This window comes from Acomys minous (genome assembly GCF_964271855.1).
Source record: "Acomys minous genome assembly, chromosome: 3".
Classification (NCBI taxonomy): Eukaryota; Metazoa; Chordata; class Mammalia; order Rodentia; family Muridae; genus Acomys; species Acomys minous.
The window spans coordinates 23,256,566-23,275,548 of record NC_140485.1 but is presented as its reverse complement, the minus strand read 5'-3'; the positions used below and the strand labels follow the sequence as shown (position 1 = coordinate 23,275,548).

General features: G+C 44.9%; 1 protein-coding gene across 1 annotated transcript in view; it reads right to left on the bottom strand.

Moving 5' to 3' along the window:
• The window catches only part of SHC4 (SHC adaptor protein 4), a gene marked incomplete at its 3' end in the record, with an annotated part of 93,560 nt that overhangs the window by 18,949 nt on the left and 55,628 nt on the right, over positions 1-18,983 (bottom strand). Inside the window, exons 5-8 of the mRNA XM_084775506.1 lie at positions 18,258-18,311; positions 15,024-15,075; positions 4,697-4,817; positions 1,807-1,975 (exon numbers count right to left, since the gene is read on the bottom strand). Coding sequence (XP_084631632.1) covers positions 1,807-1,975; positions 4,697-4,817; positions 15,024-15,075; positions 18,258-18,311 — 396 coding nt within the window. The remainder of the gene's footprint in view (positions 1-1,806; positions 1,976-4,696; positions 4,818-15,023; positions 15,076-18,257; positions 18,312-18,983) is intronic.

The following is an 18,983-nucleotide window of genomic DNA, read 5'->3' as shown; positions in this document are numbered from 1 at the left end:
CACACATCTTTAAAATTTTAAACGAATAGATTTATCTGGCAATAGCGTGTAAGATGGTTTGAGGGCCTGAAATCAGCGACAGGCATGTGGCTTTCAGAATCATTTAGGCAAGTAGGACCAGAACTTGATAAGGTTCACTAAAATCTGAGTGGGTAAAAAAGATACTCACATGGTAGAAGCCTAGATATTAGACACAAGTTCATAAGGGCTCCAAGATGTAAGAAAACACAAAGCCTGATGAGTGTAAGAGGGACGGTAGCAGAATAAACATGACGAAATAGACAGGGGAGTTGAATAGGGCACGGTGGTGTGCCTTCAACCCCTCACTCACGGGGCCAGGGCAGGTGGATCTCAGTGAGTTCAAGCCAGGCGTACATACTGAGAACCCAACACAATGAAATTTGGCATTAGAGTTGAAGAGACAGGTAAGGGCTGAAGACAGAAGTAGAGGGCAGATGTGTACTCTGGCTAGAGGCAAGATCTAAGCCCAGGAGGAGCCACTGAAAATGTTTACATGGTGCAGTGTAGGGGCTGGGCTTTCAAGGGGGAAATGAAAGAAAATATAAGAGAAAAGGGAAAGACTCAACTTGCTTTTGAAAGTATCAGAAATAGGTAGGGCGGAAGCTCAGTGGATAAAAGCTTTCCAGAAAAGCCCAAGGGTTGTGGTTCAGATCCCCAGCACCCACACAAATGCCACACAGCTCCCATCAATCCCAACACACAGGAAGAGGGAGAGAGAACCCCTTGATCGAGCTGGGTGCTTGGCTAGGTGAACCGGCAAAAGACCTTGCCTAAGTAAATCCAGTGATGTGTGATGGGCATGAGCCCCTGGCCTCCTTGAGTGCTCACACACCTATGATCACACACACACACACACACACACACACACACACACACACACACACCATATACAAATATGCAAAAAAATTCAAGATGGATCATGTGTCAACCCATTCGATAAAACAAATGCAATGAGTCAAACATTGTACATGTGAGGGTTCACTGTAGGATTATTTCAACCATAATAAAAAATGTTGGACAGAGAGAGGGGGGGACCTGGGAACAGAAATGAAAGTTTCATGGAGGAGAGAAAATAATATTTAGGAAGCCAACAGAAGGGGACTCATGGAACAGCATCCAATAGGCGCCAGGTCCAAAAATAGAGAGAGATTGCTAAAGGGAGGAGTCCACTTAGCAAGTAAGTCACAAGTGTGACTTAATTAAGTCACATGAAAGTCACTTACCTCTGACTGTCAGGCAGAGTTAGGATGTCCAAGTGTCTGTGTGAGAGCAAGGATAAGGACAATGGTCCCTAGGAGTGGGAAGGAAAGGGGGTGGGGTGGGGTTGCAGTGGCTAAAGCTTGTCCACAGGCAGAAGAGATGGAACCAATGCGGTGGTTCTGAGACAGACACTGGACAGAACAAAACCACAGGGCTGGTGGGGGGAGGGGTGGGGGACAGGGGGATGAGGGTTGGGGGAGGGTCAGAGTGCAGGGGAGGATTCTGTTCAAACAAAGTGGCTCAGGAAGAGAGAAGCAAGAGCTTGGGCAGACGGGGGTGGGGCGTTGGGGGGAGTGAGAAGGTAAAGATGAGAGCGGTACATTGGGTGGTTTTAGTTTTCCTGATGAAGACAGATGTGATGTCATCTTCAGAAGCTGTAGGTAGGGTGTCAGGAATAAAAATAATCTGGTGTAGACTGTGATTTACCCCGCTTTTGAGAAAGATGGTACTTTCACATTTAAGAACCCTCCAGTTGTAAGAACAGAATCACACCTCTGGTACCAGTAACAATAAAGCATTACTTACCAAATAGCACAACTTTTCACACCGGATAGGGCAGTAACCCATTTGGTCTATAGCTGGAGCCTTGACCCGCACATCTGAAATGCCACCCACAGGTGGCTGCTTCCCTGGGATTGCATTGTAATAGTCATGATCTCTGTCTTCGGATGCGCCATCAACATTTACCTCCTCACTGTAAGGGGAAGAAGAGACGCCCCAAGAGGCTGGATGGAAAATCAAAGTCTAAGGGATACAAAGAGATCAGAGCCAAGCAAATCATCCTGAAAACCTGTGCATCTGTGTTTTAAGTTTACTGCTGTGCTTAAGTGATGTCAAATGCCTGGCCTGCCACACTGGCTTGTTTAGAGGTCTGCAGATAACCCAGATGGAAGAAGCCGGGGAACAGTGTCAAGGGTAAGGCTTCTGCACTTCTCCGCAGTTAATGGTAGCAGTGATGATGGTGGTAAACAATGATGTGCCTGAATAAAAAGGCTGTTTTAACACAGCATTATAAAATACAAAGTCTTTTTGTGGGTCTCTGGTTCACTTCAATTGCTTCATCTTAGAAATGTTTTGGCCAAAGAACATTTAGATATTGTTCTTTGGGTAGAGGGCCTGGCCCAGTTTACTAAACTAAGATGAATAATAATAATAATAATAATAATAATAATAATAATAATAATAATAATAATAATAATAATAGTGCTGTGGCCATCTGTCTTGTCTGCACAAATCTAGACAAGTATGGTGTTCATAAAGAAACATTAGCTTCACACGCGGCAAGCGGGAGACCTCTGTAAACATGCAATTGTTTTACATTTTCAAACAGGGTTAAAAACATTTAGCAAAAACTGGCTTTTCTTCCAAATTGGAATTAACAAGTATATTTTTTAAATTTATATATTTCCAATTGTAGCCCCCTCCCTCCTCTCCTCATTGGTCCCTCTTTCAAACCCTCTCCCTTCTATTCCCCTCCCTTTGTCCTCCGAAAAGAGGAGCCCCTCCCTTCTACCAACCCATCCCACCACATCAAGTAGCATCAGGACCGAGCTCCTCCTCATCCACTGAGGCCAGGCAAGGCAGCCCACAAAAGTGTCTTATAAAAAGAATAATGCAAAGCAAATCTCTTTATGATTTTGCATGCATGTAGAAGAGGCAGGGGACAATGTGATTAAAAGCAGACGTGTGTGTGTGTGTGTGTGTGTGTGTGTGTGTGTGTGTGTGTGTCACACATGTGGAGGTCAGAGGACAACTTTGAGGGAGTCAGTTTTTGCCTTCATTCTTGTTTTGAATGCACGGCTCTTATTTCCGCTGTTTCACTGTGGACTCCATGCTAGCTTCTGTTTCTAACTCCCATCTCACCAAAGGAGTTTGGGATGGCAGATGCATGATACGACATCCACCTTTTCACTTGGGTTCCTGACATCAGAACTCAGGTCAGCAGACTTGAGTGCTGAACACTTTTGCCCGCTGAGCCATCTTCCCAAGCCGAGTCACTTCTCTTTGGAATGATCTAACTCTACCAACCCACATGACTGTGTATCATTGTAGTAAATGTAAACGCGTTTTTGTCTTGATCTCAAGTGTGGGATGGGAAACAGATTGGTGTGAGGGCACGTGATGTTTGCTGGAAACAGACTTTGTGAGAGGACTTGTGATGTTTGTCCACTAGAAAAGGAACTGCCTCTTGCAGTTGATAAACATTCTGGTACAGATTCTAAGAGTAGATAAATAAAACCCCAAAAATAGAGCCTTGGCTTCTGCATTGCTTCTCATCAGCAGGTTGTTCACTGCTCCACTTTGAGATGCTCCTAGAGAGGAACGCTCCAGAAAACACTTCTTGGTTCCAGCTGCTTTGGTTGCAGTCGCTTTTCCTGAATCTCTGATTTGCTATTTAACGGGTCTTCTGGAATCCTGACAGTGAAGAGTAGAACCAGCCCAAGGAACTGAGTCTAAAAAGGTCTCCTCCTGCCCTTATGGACCTTCTTTCTCTCCTACCTAGGGTAGCAGGTGGGAAGGAGGGTAGAGGCATGAAAAAAAAAATCCCAAGTATAGTAGGTTTTAAAAGATCAAAGCCCACATATAATCATGGGTAAAACTTGTCACCAAGGCTCCTGGTACCCCTTTGCTTTGTTGCTCTGGATGACCTACCTCAGAAAGAGGGATCACCAAACCCGGTGCTTGTTGATACTCAAGATGACAATTTGGAGAAGGGTACATTTAAAATACCCAAGAATTTCATTACTTGAGCAGTGAACTTGGTGGCCTGAAAGAATCAGCTTCCGTGGCCTCAGACGGAAACACGCGCTCCTTGGGCCCCATCTGCTTCACCCCACACACTACAACCACCTTCAGTGCCCAGCAGCAGCTCACAGACCCCTGCAGAGAGCTTTGATTCTTATCGTTTTACTCTTTGGTTTTAGTTTGGTTTTTACTAGTGTGCACAAGATCCAAGGTTAAAGAAAAATCTCAGAAACATGTTAACAGTTATTATTTTATAACTCTATCAATTCATAGTTTTGTATAACACTGGAGACACAGGGTCGATTCCTTCCGACATTTAGGGTCAGAAGAATATATGGATAAACACGAGTGGAAGAAAAGTAAATCTCTCGCTTATTTTTGTACTGAAACTGTTACTTGTAAGGGGAAAAAAATCACTTCATTAGTGACCTTCAAAACATCATAGTACTTTTTTTGGTGTTTTGTTTTTAAACAGGGCTTCACTGTGCAGTCTTGACTGGCCTGAAATGTGCTGCATAGACCAGGCTGGCCTTGAACTCACAGGGCTCCCACTTGCCTCTGACTCCCAAGTGCTGGGATCAAGGCATGCACCACCTACCCTCCCATCACAGTAATGCTTTAAATAGTCAGAAAGACAGAAAGTTAAATAATTATGGAACTCTTGACTGACCTTTCCCATGTGTTCAAGGAAGGATTTTTCAAGTACTGTTTGAACCGGAGTTCAAAAGCCTGCCCTATGGTACTTATGACATCTTGGGCTGTTCCGCTATGACACTCGAGTATGTGGCACGCTGTAAGGAGACACATTAAAAATTAAGTATGGTGAGAACATTACACAAAATCAATAATAGTTCCAGAACATGAATAAGTAGTTGCATTAAAAAAAAATCAGGCTTAAAAACTCACTTCATTTCTGAAATAGCATTATCAAACTCCATATTCCATATGAACCAACAAGAAAAAATACTCAAAATCTACATATATAAACATTTAGAAATCTTGAGCCAGGTGTGGTAGTGCACACCTTTAAACCCTAGCACTCAGGAGGCAGAGGTAAGTCAGTTTGAGGCCAGCCTGGTCTACAGAGTGAATTCTAGGACAGCCAAGGCTACACAGAGGAAAACTGTTTTAAAAAAGAAAAACTTAGTAATTTTGGTATTAAGGCAGATATTTAGGGTTCGGCTTGGTAGCAGGCATCCTTGCCACTGAGCCAGCATTCTGCCTGTAAGACAGTCTTGAGTAAACGATATTACTACCAGCTACATGCTAGCTCCTGAATCCAGTACAGGAGTTGAGAAGGGCTGTAGTCATATAGGAAAGCCAGGTTTGAGGCTGTGTTGCATGGTAGATTACAGAAGACAGGAACAAAAAGTAATTCCCAAGCCTGTCCCCTAAGGAGTGGCTGGTGAGGACACAGGTGTGAGGAGACCCCGTCTCTACTTGCCCTTTGTCTTGCCTTTGCTGCTGTGAACCAGTGATGTGGGCGAGGAGCCTCACTGCAACCCCACTGAAGAACTTTGCACTAAGACTTAAATTCCAGATTTGGTGGAGGTGGCACTACCAGAAGATAGTGAGGGTTTTACCAGATGTAGTCTCATAAAAGCAGACAACTAAGGCTAGCTCTCACTAGATAGAAGCAGTTAACAGCATGTCACCACAAACAAATCGGGTGTTACTATGTTGCCATATGCAACTGCCTTCTTGTCTCATGCAGCACAGGCGAGCTACCACCCCTCGGTAGATGACCTTGCCTCCTGATCTTCTCTGCATCCATGTCCAGGTACTGAAATTGCAGCAACTGCATCCAGCTGTGACATCATTCTCAACTTGGTTAGTGTGTGTCATGCTTAGGGCCTTGCAATATGGAGAGTTAATTACCTGAGCTTTCCTAAGGATGACTCAGGAAGAATACTTAGGCTAATTTATAGACAGAATCAATACTAGCAAGAAGGTTTAAAAGATGGGGGGGGGGGAGGTCCTATGAGAATTAAAAGATAAAAATGCAGAATATTTGGATAGTTTAAAGAAGTGAGGTAATGAGGGAAGGTTTGATAGCAGCTTAACATGTGTGAGAATGCTGTTGCTGTTGGAAGTGAGGTATTTTCTGAGACTAGGAAAGGGAGAGAAAGTGGCAGGTAAGGAATTAGATGAAGCACTGGGAAGACCATCCGGGTGTTCCTTATTGTTACTTTATCACTGCAACAAATTAACCACAAGGAAATCTATGGAAGGAAAGAGGTCTGTGAGACCTTTAACTGTTCCAATCTGCAGTGTGAGCTTTGGGACAGACGTCATACATCTGAATGTAGAAAGCCATTCACTCCAACAGCCCCCGGAGCTGGAAGGCAAGGAGGCACAGTAGAATCTGTAACTAGTTTTTGTTTTGTGTGTTTTGCCCTTCTTTGAGACAGGGTTTCTCTGTGTATCCCTGACTGTCCTGGAACTCGCACTGTAGACCAGGCTGGTCTCAAACTCACAGAGATCCACCTGCCTCTGCCTCCCAAGTGCTGGGATTCAAGGCCTGCGCCGCCACCACCCCGCGGTAACAGTATTTCTTAACTCCAGGTTGACAATAACTCCAGGGATCTCCCATATTCTCATCCCAGAATTAACCTGCCTTTTGGATGATTTTACTAACTTATATATTTTATCTGAATCTGATAAATCTGAATCTTTCTTTTAATATTTTAGCAGTGTGCATGTGTTGTGCATACTGCTGGGTCCACACAGCTTCCTTCAAGGGCACCACATAATGTGACCACAGTCAAGGCCTCCCATTTCTTCCTTCAGTCTTCCTTCCCCATCCGTTGCTCACCAGTCTCATCCCTCCCCACAGTCTCCCGTCTGTTTTCATGCCAGTGTGTGTGTGTGTGTGTGTGTGTGTGTGTGTGTGTGTGTGTCGTGTGTTGTGTGTAAAGGTTTTATCTATCCATAGAGAATCTCAGTGCTCACAATTGTGAGAAAACATATATTTATCTTTCCACACATTTATTGAAAAGATTTATGCCTCTGAACACCTTCAGGAGAAATGTGTTCTTGGATCCTAAAGCATACTTAGGAGCTAATAATAATTTTGAAAACTCAAAATATCTTTAAATTTACATAATTTCTACTCTCAGAAAATATTTGGTCTCTCTTTACTGCCATTTTACATTGGCTCTATATTTTTCTTTACTGGAGCTTTTTAGGGTAAAAAACACATAGAAGTTGCTTTAAGAATATTTTGTTGCTGGGGTTGGAAAGATGGCTCAGCAGTTAAGAGCACTGTCTGCTTTTTCAGGGGTCCTGAGTTCAATACCCAGCAACCACATGGTGGTTCACAGCCATCTCTAATGAGATCTGGTGCTCTCTTCTGGTGTGCATGAAGACAATGTACTCATATACATAAAATAAATAAATCTAAAAAAAGAATATTTTGTTGAATGATTATTTGAGTTATTCCATCAATATTAATCTGTGAGAAATGGTTGTGGAGCTTATTGAAGAAAGAACTAAATGATAAATAATTGCTTGCATTGCTTGAGGAAATAGAAGTCTCTCCTTCCTGGCCAAGTCTCATACACTGAGAAGTGACAAGCACCCTTTGAGATGTGCTCTGCCGAAGGAGGGAGGCAAGTTATTTTGCATTTTATAAAAAGGTTTACTTGAGGTTTTCTTGTTTATTTCTAAACTCATATATACATGGCTTAATTTAAAACGAAACCAAGACAAGAATGATTGCAAAATAGAACTTTTTTTTCCCTTTGGGTTGAAAAGATGTCAAGATATAAAGATGAGGAAGACTGGGTGGGGGGGGGAGTGGTCCACCAGCACTGAGCTTCTGTGAGTGAGATAAGAAAGTGGGTTACTGAAGCACTCTGTGAAAAAGAGGCAAGTTCACACTCCAGTCATGCCACCACCTGTGTAACCCCGGATGTGTGCTACTCGCGGTGGCTTGAATGAGAATGTCCCCCATAGGCTCACGTACTTGGATGACATCTCAAGTTGGTGGAACTCTTTGGGAAGGATTAAGAGGTGTGGCCTTGCTGGAGGAGGTGCATCACTTGGGGGGGGGGTGCGGGTGGAGGTTTCAGGAGCCATGCCAGGTAGCTTTTGGTGCCCTGTGCTTGTGGATCATGATGTGAGCTCTCAGCTACTGCGCCAGTGCCATGCCATGCCTGCTGCTGCCATGCTCCCAACCGGGATGATCACGGACTTGCCCTCGGAAACTAAATCCTCCACAAACTCTTTCTTTCGCAGTTGCTTTGATGATGTGTTTTGTAACAGCGATAGAAAAGTAGCCATGACTCTACTCCCCATGACAAGGTCCTCACTTACAGGGACAATGGGCCAGGCTACTTCTTTACTTTGGAGAAAGCCTAGCATGTATTTTTCATAATAGACTAAGCCCTCTAAGGAACAGGACAAGAAATCTGGGCACAAGGAAGAATTAACCCAATTGCCCACCCCCCACCCCCTGCCACTTGAGCACACTTTAAAATGCTTTGGCTTTTTTTTTTTTCAGCTTCTCTGACTTGAACGCCTAGAAGTTTTGGTTTTGTCTGTTCATAGGCAGAGTCTCCAAAATAATTTTCTGCTTTGTTTTGGTTACCCTGTTGCTTGCCTACTACTTTTAAAAGAAGACTGAATAGAAAGAAAAGAGAAACAGAAAGAAAAAGGAAAGGGCACCTGTCTCTCTCCATGAAAATGGCAGGCTGGCCCTAGACCGGTGCCATGCCCACCTCCTCTTAGGAAACACCCATATTTTGACAGTGCTGTGCTGTGAGCTCCCTCGTAGTTTAATCACAGGGCAGCAGCTTAGGAATAGGCCGTGAGTCACACACAAAAATGTCAAACCAGAAATCTTGGTCAGGAACTAGCCCATCTGCAACTACTAGGCAAAGAAAGACCACATAAGAGGTTCCATGTCCTCAGGCAGAGAGTGATTCTTGGTGACATCCAAACAGCCATGGCAGACTGAGCTTTGCTGTGCACATCGGGAGTCGCTGTAGGCCTGCTTTCTTTCCCACGCCCACAGTCCTACCTGCGTCAGTAAGGGACAGAGGGCGTACTAGGAATCATAGCAAATCCCTTCACATGGGTTCCTAACAGTACTATGACACAAAAGAGTGAAGATTACTCTTAGTGGGTAGAAGGCTTTTCATGAAGTTTTGTTTCTTTAAGTTTCTCGGTGGCTGAGTCCATGACCATCATGGCTAGGAGTGTGGCAGCAAGCAGGCGGCACGCGGCATTGACACGGTTACCTGAGGGCTCACATCTTGGTCCACAAGCAGCACCAGGAAGAGAGAGATAACTGAGAGTGGTGTGAGCTTTTGAAACCTCAAAGCCCACCCCCAGCGGCACATCTCCTCCAAGATCTCACCATATACCCCCGGTTGTCCTGGGACTCGCTCTGTAGAGAGGCTGCCCTCCACTCACAGAGATCCCCCTGCCGCTGCCTCCTGAGTGCGGATATTAAGGGCATGCACCACCACTCTCTGCTAGCAGGCTGTTCGTTTTTTCATAAGGCCCAACCTTTGTCTAAAATTAGATCTAGAAATAAAGGTCAGTACCCCAGATCATCCACCAGATGGTGCCGTGGGATGCAAATGGAGTAGCACATGCCTCCAGGAGCCAAAGACTCAAAAAACAACAGTAGATTCACAGACAGCAGCCTGTGTACATTATAACCATAAATATAAGCTAGCCGGTCTATTTAGGTTAGCTTTCTCTGCTTGGGGCATTGGTTTTACAATTCTCTTTCAATAATCAGACCCCCGCCTTTCTGTACACAAATAGTCCAGGTAAACTGAGGCCTCTTCTCAGGCTAAATTCAGACAAAATATGAAAACCTGCCACGGCTTTGGAGAGCGGAGGACGGCGTGGACTTCCCCAAATAGCAGCTACAGAAGGCTGGACTTGCCACTGACACTTTTACTGGAACTTGCCTTCTCTACTAAGAAGGCCGTTCATAAACTGAAGTGTTCATCAAAGGGCCTTAGCCAAGATAGGAAAATATGATACCAGCTTGTTCTGGATGGAAAAGTCGAACTAGGTATCCGTGGGTGGCACACTGAGGAATATTAGCAGGAAACCCTGTGCCCACCTCCACTTCCTGTCAGCCATGTTTTCCTCCTCACCCTTGCTATCTGGCTCCCACCTTTCCTTCAGTCCCCTTACTACTCAGTGTGTGACCATCCTGGTGTCCTCTCTGGGAGAAAGTGTTCCTCCTCCTCCTCCTAAGAAGATGATTCTTGTCTGACTTGCTCCCCTTCTCCTCTGACCTCTCCTCTCTCCTGGATTCCTCTGTAGGTGAGGAAATTCTAGTTTGCCCAACCCTGCACATGCAGCTGGTTCTTGTTTCCTCTTTTCCTCTTCCTCCCCTCTCCTCCTCCTCCTCTTCACTCTCTGGGTCTCCCTCCCCTCCCTCTAGCTCCCCCCCCCATCCCTCAAGACCTGTTCCTGGCTGGCATTGGGCACTACAGCGGCATTAAGGGCAGATGCCCATCCATGGTGAGTTTTTGGGCTTCACCTCTCATTTACCAGGTGAAAAGGTGGCGGTATCAGGGCCGTATCGAGGCCCATGAAGGGAAAGCTACTTTCTCCTGGCCTGCGGAACAGAATCCGGGTGGACACATGGCATTTCCACACACCCCGGTGACTAGAGCATTGTATAGTACTGAATCCAACTGGGCCTACCAATCACCTGGTCACCTGGTCAGCAGACCAGCCCTCAGGAAAGCGGGAGATAAGCTGAGCAGACAGAAGAGATAATTAACTCCTTAAAAAATAATGTAGCCCCCAGAAGTTCCTCTACCTGTAGCCCCCTGGGAGTCTCTCCCTCCGTGCGGCTGTTTGCAGATCTCTATTGCTAAGCCTTCTGCTTTTCTGAGTTCTAACTAAAAAGCCTAACTACCCCACCACCACCACCACCGCACCCCCTTCCTGTCTCTTCACTGGAGCCAAAGTCTTAGGCACATCTGCTTAGACACGGCAGCTGCTTTTCTTTGCTTTGTTTCTCTGTTGCACGGTTTGTCCTTTGCCTATTGACAAGAGTCTCTATCTCCTTAATGGCAACTTCACTACAATTCCCTGCTGGACGGTGCTAGGCAGCAGGGAGGAGCCGGGGGCCAGGCACTGAGCTATTGGACTGCATACGTTATCTCACCGAGCTCCCCAGGGACATGCAAATCCTATTCCTTCATCAACCCTTCCGTGTAAGTGCTCGCCAGGCACCGCTAGCGCACAGATTTGGTCCCTTCATCCTCTAGGCAACTTAGACCATTAATGACCTTTGTCTAGAACCAATGAGACCTTATCTGAATTGGAATCCGAGACCCCAGAACTGCTTTTCTGCTCTCTGCTGTCACTGTAGATACAACTGCAAGAAGCAGCACCATTCTACAACTGCAGTGCAAGGGCAGAAGGCATAACGCTTCCTTTAAAGCTCAGAATCTTTGCTGGTACCCAGTGAGCTCCGGGCTTTCTCCATTCTCTACAGTCCTTTTCTGGCCCATCTTTCCCCTGAGGCTCCTTGTTTTCCTTCTCTGAAGCCCCAGCTTTCCGGAAGGCCTCACCAGCCACACACACAGTTGTCGCATTATACTGCTCTTTCAGCTGCCCAAATCCTGAGTACAGACCCTGAGAAAGTTCTGGTTCCTCTGATGCCCTTCCTCTCCTATGCATGCCCTACAGGTTCTGTCTGTCCCTTCCAAGAGATAACTTGGCAAGAGTCTCTGCATACTTTTCCTCCATATCAGTTAGCTCACCTTTTTCGAATTAGGATGCAATTAGTTAGGTGTGTGTGTGTGTGTGTGTGTGTGTGTGTGTGTGTGTGTGTGTGTTTGTGTGTGTGTTTGTGTGTGTGTGTACCCAAAAGCTGTGGTGGTTCTTCTCTGTAGATACACAGGACAGGAAAGGAGGGAACAAATGATGGGGAAATAACTAAATTTTAAACCCAGGAAAAATCATTCTATGACTCTTAAGTTATCTGTTCTGATAGACCTGTTTTCCTGAGAAAAGAAAGGTGAAAGAAAAAACAAATGTGCTTTCTAGGTCTTTTCTGTAATTTATTCCAAAACACCAGAATCTATACTTAAAAGATAACTGTGGTCTGGCAAGATGGCTCAGCAGGTAAAGGTGGCCGCTGTCAAGTCTGATTAGTCACCTGAGCTCAATTCCTGGGCACCCTATGGTAGAAGGAGAAAATGACCCTCACTAATTGTCCTCTGACCTCCATGGCACATCTGTGTGAACATACAAAAAAAAAAACCAAAAAACAAACAAACAAACAAACAAACAATACAGGCCAGTTCACTGAGGCTTGAGGATTTGAATCAATCTATCATCTCACACACTGAAATGGGGGAAACATCGTTTCACCCAGTCTTTCCGATTTCTGCCTTGCTCTTTGCCTATAATAGCAAGCTGATAAATTAAAAAGCAAACTGAATCCTCTGGACTCATGCACGACCTCAGTCAATAGTGCTCAAGAACACGCTCCCAAAACCCACATGCTGTGATCCTGTGGGCTCCTTCACACAACCCAGATCAACTAAGCCCCTCAGCGCAGAAGGACCTTTCTGAATGAACATGTTGTATTACAATGTTTTCTGCTGGATTCACTTAATTAATCAAGACACGGCCCTTCCTCTCCACGCCTAACTCTGACCTTTGAACTCCTCACTAGAGTTGACCCAAGAGCAAAAGCAACAACATGTCTACAGATATCCACTTGACCCTAACGTTTCTGCCAACTATCAACTTGACAACCTGGCAGGTGGCTTCTGGGCATGCGTGTAGGTGAACTATCTTGATTGTATTAACTGAGGGGGGGAAGCCCCAGCCACGATGATGGCTCCGTTCCCTGGCTGGGATCCTGGACTGTACATAGAGAGAAAAGGAAGTGAGCAGCAAGCATACATTCACCACTCCCTGCTTCCTGATGACCGAAGTGATACTACCTGCCATGACAGCCACCGGTAAGCAGGGGGCCAGAAGAAACCCCTTCTCCCTTAAGTTGCTCTACTAGGGTATTTGATCATAGCCACAAAGAATCAAACTAAGACAGGGACAGATATCCAGGCAAATTCCCATCTGGATTCCAGATGCTTTCCTTTATCCTTAAAAATAAGAATGGGGTAGCAGGTCTCAGTCTGTAACCCAGACTGTCCTGGAGCACAGCACGTGGCTAAGACCGGCCTCGTATTTGTGGCAATCTACCTTCCATATGTGTGCTTCCTATGGTAGGAAGACAAATGTTATTTACAGGTCTTCCCAAACACAGCAAGCAGTTAGCTGGGTGGCTCCTCGCTCGCACCTTCCCCGTGCTCGGCTCTGTCAACTCATAGCCACTCGCTCACCATTACACAGCTCAGAGTGACTCAGTTTCAATGGGCTATTTTAAAGTGTCTGGCACCTGCTCTTTCCTTTCCACATCTGCAGGATCGTGTCCTTCTGGGCAAGCGATTGCCAAGCATCTCCTATGTGCCAAGCCCTGTACCAATGAGGGCTTTTTCTCATAATTTCACCCTGACAGTCACACTGTGTCCATGGCTCCACTTTCTCCCTGAATGCACCCTATCACAGCCTTCCAGACCAGTCTTTGTAGAGCTCTGCTTTGCAAACAGCACCTCTACGCATCTGCCCACGAGATCAAGCCCCTGCTTATTAGGGCTTTCTCGTCTGCCCTGGTGGAGTGTCTTCCTTCCTCCATATGCAGTCTGTCTGTAGTTGTGCTTCTGAGCGCGCCACGCACATTTCCACTTCTGCGAGTGAGAGTTTTTTTTTTCAATTGCCAAATACCACACCATGTTAAATCAATTATTTGGGGACAAATTCCATCACTAGGGTGGCAGAAGTCCCCCAAGTCTCAGGTTCTACTTAAAGGAAACTGGCCTAAGCGCACCTCTCAGCAGAGTCTGAATGCCTCAGAGTTAAGGATGTAAAACGGTGCCAACCCTGTCTGTTCAGAGAGGTCAAACCTTCTAAGGAACCTCAGGCCCTTGGCTCAAAGCATGGCCAGCAGATGCGTTTCTTAGGCAGCCTCGTTATACCCTAGGACGAGACATCCGTTCGACTCCTCCACTCAGTCAGTCAAAACATAGTTTCTGTGCATCATCCGTGCCTGAGCCGTTGTGAAGAGTGTCTGAGAAACAGCAGTAAGATAGATAGGAGAGGTCTCAGCCTGACAGAAAGAACGAGAAACATTCAGACAAGCACGAGAGAAAAGCAGGCAGCCAAGTGTGGCTTGTTCATAAGAAGAGAAACACGGTGTCAAGATGGGTGTAGGGAGCACGTGATTAGAGGAAGGACGTGTGGCAGCAGACGGCCTCTCAAAAGAAGAGGCATTGGCGCTGAGACCTAAAGGCAGGCAGGGCTTACCTAGCACCCACAGCCCCACTGACTAGCCCCAGCACTACATAAAGCTGGGCATGGAATCCCACTCAGGAGGTGAAGGCAAGAGGGACAGATCAGAAATTCAAGGTTATCCTCAGCTACATAGTGATGAGTTTAAGACCAGCCTTGCCTCAAAAAAAAAAAAAAAAGAAAGAAAAAGAAAAGAAAAGAAAGAAAGAAAGAAAAAGCCACGTACTCAAATTCAAAGAACATTCTAGGCTCTTCAGCAGCAAGTGCATACACACACACACACACACACACACACACACACACACACACACACACACCCCAATGCCTCATTGAGTTTTATGTGCAATTTCTTTATCGCCCAGGGATATGGGAGCCCCACTACCATAACCAATACAGCTTCTTTTTTCATAAGCTTTTTAGTTTGTGAATCTTTCAAGTGACTGGGGTTTAAATACTGCCTGTGAATTTTTCCACTTTTCTCAGCTGTCAGGATTACTTATTTCCAATTCAGATTTACATACTTTTCTTAGAGTGATGGTGCACCACTGCTCTGTGCGACAGTCATTATTATGTACATTAGAAATAACCATTGGTTTTTAGAGTTGGTACCTAATGGCTCTTTTGAAAACCCAGAAGTTATTTTTCCATACCTCGTTGGTTGACTGGATCTTTAGCTACGTAGGCAACATAGTCTGTGGTATCCTATAAAAAAAGAAAAGCAATTGCATTTAAAATGAATGAATCGTAACCACTGGAGGATAAGACCTCCTTAGGATCCAACAATGAAGCAAAGTCTTAGACGTAATTGTCTGTATGGAAGTGGTTCTCAACCGCCCTAATGCTGTGGCCCTTTAATACAGTTCCTTATGGTGTAGTGACCCCCAACCATAAAATTGTTTTGTTGCTACATCATAACTGTCATGTTGCCACTGTCTCAAAATGTAATGTGAATATCTAATATACAAAATAGCTGATATCTGGGTCCCCAAAGGGGTCGAGACCCACAGGTTGAGAAGCATTGCTCTACGGCATACTTTGTAAAGTTTAACAATTAAATTTGTGTTTTCTGATCCGTATAGAAAGAGTATGGAGACTGAAAGTTCAGGGTCTGATTATATCATTAGGAATAAAAGAGAACACAACTCAGGAATTCCTTAAAACTGTCTAGGAACTGACTGTCCCCAGGCTGGGTTGAGATGTGTGTAAAACCTTGCCCGTCACAAAGTCAGCAGGAGCCGGGATGTGGCATCACCACTGGCCTGTGTCCAAACAGACTCATGTGCATCGGAAAATGAGTTGATCAGAGACCTGTTGGTTTCTTCGGTTGCATGTGTGTGATGCAAGCTAGCTTGCAAAAATACAAATTGTTCCATCCATAGGCAGAGGGGAATCGTTTCAAAACAGAGAACCTATGGATAACTTAAGTCCAAAAAGAGATTTGTTGCTGACTTTGTGAGAATAGGCAAAAAGGCATTCGGAAATTCCAGCTTTTATGGAAAACAGGGAGCTGATGAATGGTATGACCTTAAAATTAAAGATGCGTTTGTTATCTTAATTCTCAGAGGGAAAAATACCTACAACGCCACTTCCAAGTATAAAGATGTCTCTAGAGGAGAATGCAATTTCCTGGCAGGAAGTAAAAGCCATGTTGGTAAAGCCCTCCAGGACCGCCACTTAACAACCACAATGAATCATGCCGGAAGACGATCTCAGGGGCAGCAGAACCTGTCTTAAGTCATTTTCAAAAATAGAACACACCTAACTAAATGTCTCTGGCAAACAGAAAGATGTGTTGGAATGGCTTCTAAATAAGTAAGGATCCTATCCATGAGCATTGCTTTCTGTTTCTTAGGAGCCCCGGTCAGCGCCGACTTGACCTCTCTTGTTAAGCTGACAGGTGAGACAGTGTCGGCCTAGAACAGGTGCTGATGAAGAAGGAGGAGGAGGAGGAGGAAGAGGAAGAGGAGGAGGAGAAGAAGAAAAAGCAGCAGCAGCCGTGAGGGCCCCCTCCCCATTCCACCTCCAACCTATTTCCTCATCTTCCAAACGATCTCCGACTTTCTAATTGGTTTTTAAGTTCTATAACTATAAATATCTGGGAGACATTGCAGAATACATAAGAGGAAAGAACAAATGTCCAGAGAAAATATCTTAAATATCTCTACCTTTTCACAAATCTGCAGCATGTTTTGAAGTAGAGAAAGCACGGGTGGCTATAGAAGTGTTTGCGAGAGCCGCCTGCCCAGTTACTAGGGAGACGCAAACCTTTCAAGAAAGAAGAAACTCAAGGAGGGGGAGCAGGCGTCTCGGTCAGGAAAAACAATCCATGCTTTTGAAAGGCCGCGCTAGATCACACAGGACTTTTAACTCAGCTTCCCCTTACCCTGGACCCAGCTAGCTATTTAGGTGAATTAGCTCAGTGGGCATCCTAAAGCAAATACGGATAAAGATTCTAATGCCTCTTTCTAACCGCGTGCCCCGTGCCCTGTCACACTGTGCCTGGCCCTAGTGTGCATCATCTCACTTGATCCTTGCAACACGGAAGCAACAGGAATTAGCCTTATCCTGCAAAGGAAGACCCCAACCCTTAGGAAAGTCAGCATGTCAAACCTACTTGACTCTACTGCTTAGCACTAATCTACCTTACTTAACCTTTCTGACAGGAGGGTAAAACATGACTGGGGGGAGGGGACAGGGCAGCAGATGGTCATTAAAGCCCAAGCCAGTGGAGCCCAAGCCTTCCACTGATTGTACTGGTATACACAGTTTCCCACAATGGCTGCAGACAGTTTGATTCTGGCAAGGACAATGCTTCAATTAATTTAAAGCTTTGAAGCTATTTGAAGACAGGATGGGCTGGGCATGGTGGTGCACCACCTGTAATCCCAGCACTCGGGAGGCAGAGACAGGTGGATCGCTGTGAGTTCGAGGCTAGCCTGGTCTACAAAGCAAGTACGGGACAGCCAAGGCTACACAGAGAAACCCTGTCTTGAAAATAAAATAAGATGAAGACAGGATGGAAAGTCTTAATCCGAAAAACAAAATAGAAAGAAAGAAAGAAAGAAAGAAAGAAAGACATCATGTTGGATGTAGAGTGAATGAGGGTCTGTGTACCAGCCCTGACATGAAAGCACACACACACACACACACACACACACACACACACACACACACACACACTCCTGGGCTTACATTGTGAAACACAAACCATTTTACACACCCTGTTTGCTAACGGATCAACAACTCATTAAGCGTGTGTGCAGCCCCTCTCTCAATGCTCTGGTCCAGAAGTAAAGCGGTGAAGAATCAAGGGATGACACTCTGAATCGTCTTCTCAGAGAGAAACCCAGAACAGTCTGTGGGGACTGAGCCCTGCACAGCCTCTAGACAGAGAGGAACTGCAAATTCTCCCTCCATGGCTGAGCAGTGTCTCCATGAGGTTATGCAAATCTGGATGGCCATTATAGACTGGCCTCGGCTGACACCAGTGACAGAGAATGTGATTCCGTACGTATTAAATCCAACTGATAGTCTGCTTAGAATGCTGCTATGCTGCTGGGGGGGTCCCTCTGGAAGAGCAACGGCAGTGCACACAGGACACACACTTCTCGTGACTTTGACGTTAATTAAAAACTTAACAAATGATAGTCAGCAACTACAAACAGCACAGAGCACTAGCAGTCCTTCTTGAGAGCCCTAACCTTTTAAAACCCCGGCACACGGGAAACATTTGCTAAAATCATTGGGGATTTTGTTTTGTTATCTACCTGATACATGACATATTTAACAAATTGCAATATCTAGAGAAGACACGAAGTAGTTAACATTCTGCATATGAAAGTTCTTAGGATTTATAAAAAGAACTTTTACAGATCTATACTTACAGGGTCCCCTCCAGAGGCAAATGAAATCGATTGCATTTGGTGATTTGCAATAATCTGGAAGACAAAAGCAAGTTAAACATGTTTAATGCTATCTATAATGTGTTTACTTTGTTCCTACCTGCTTAGCAGCACTTTAGAAACGACTCCTCTGTCTACGTTCTAAAATAAATTTTTTTTGGTTGTTTTTTTTTTGCAATAGGGGTTGAAACTAAAGCACTGCATATCCTAAGTATTTACTCTACCAGTAGTCCATGTATCCAAGCCCTAAATAATCTCATCTAACTCATGGGTTTGACGTGCCTTGTTCTCTACCTTGAGGGATATATGGTCAAGGTCTACCCATCCAATCAGCATATACCAATCTCTGGGTACAGCCAATCAGTGTTTTGTGGGAGGAACTGAGAACAGTAGTAGAAAGTATGTCTCTCTCTGCCACAAAGGACCACACTGACCCAAGGTTCCTAGGGGCCATCCTTTGCTGTCATGTGGGCAAAACCTGCTGGACTATAAAATTTTCATTCTGGAAAAACTGAGAGCTAGAGTTAAAAACAGAAAAAAAAAGTGATGGAACATGTATTTCATCACTTTAACCAGTACAAATTCCCACTTCCTTTTGTTTCTATTTGTTTATTTCTATTCACTGACTTACGATATTTATTTTTGTTTTAGTCATTCACAACCATGTAACCAAACACTAATATTAAGACTTCTAACATGGCGGCTCGA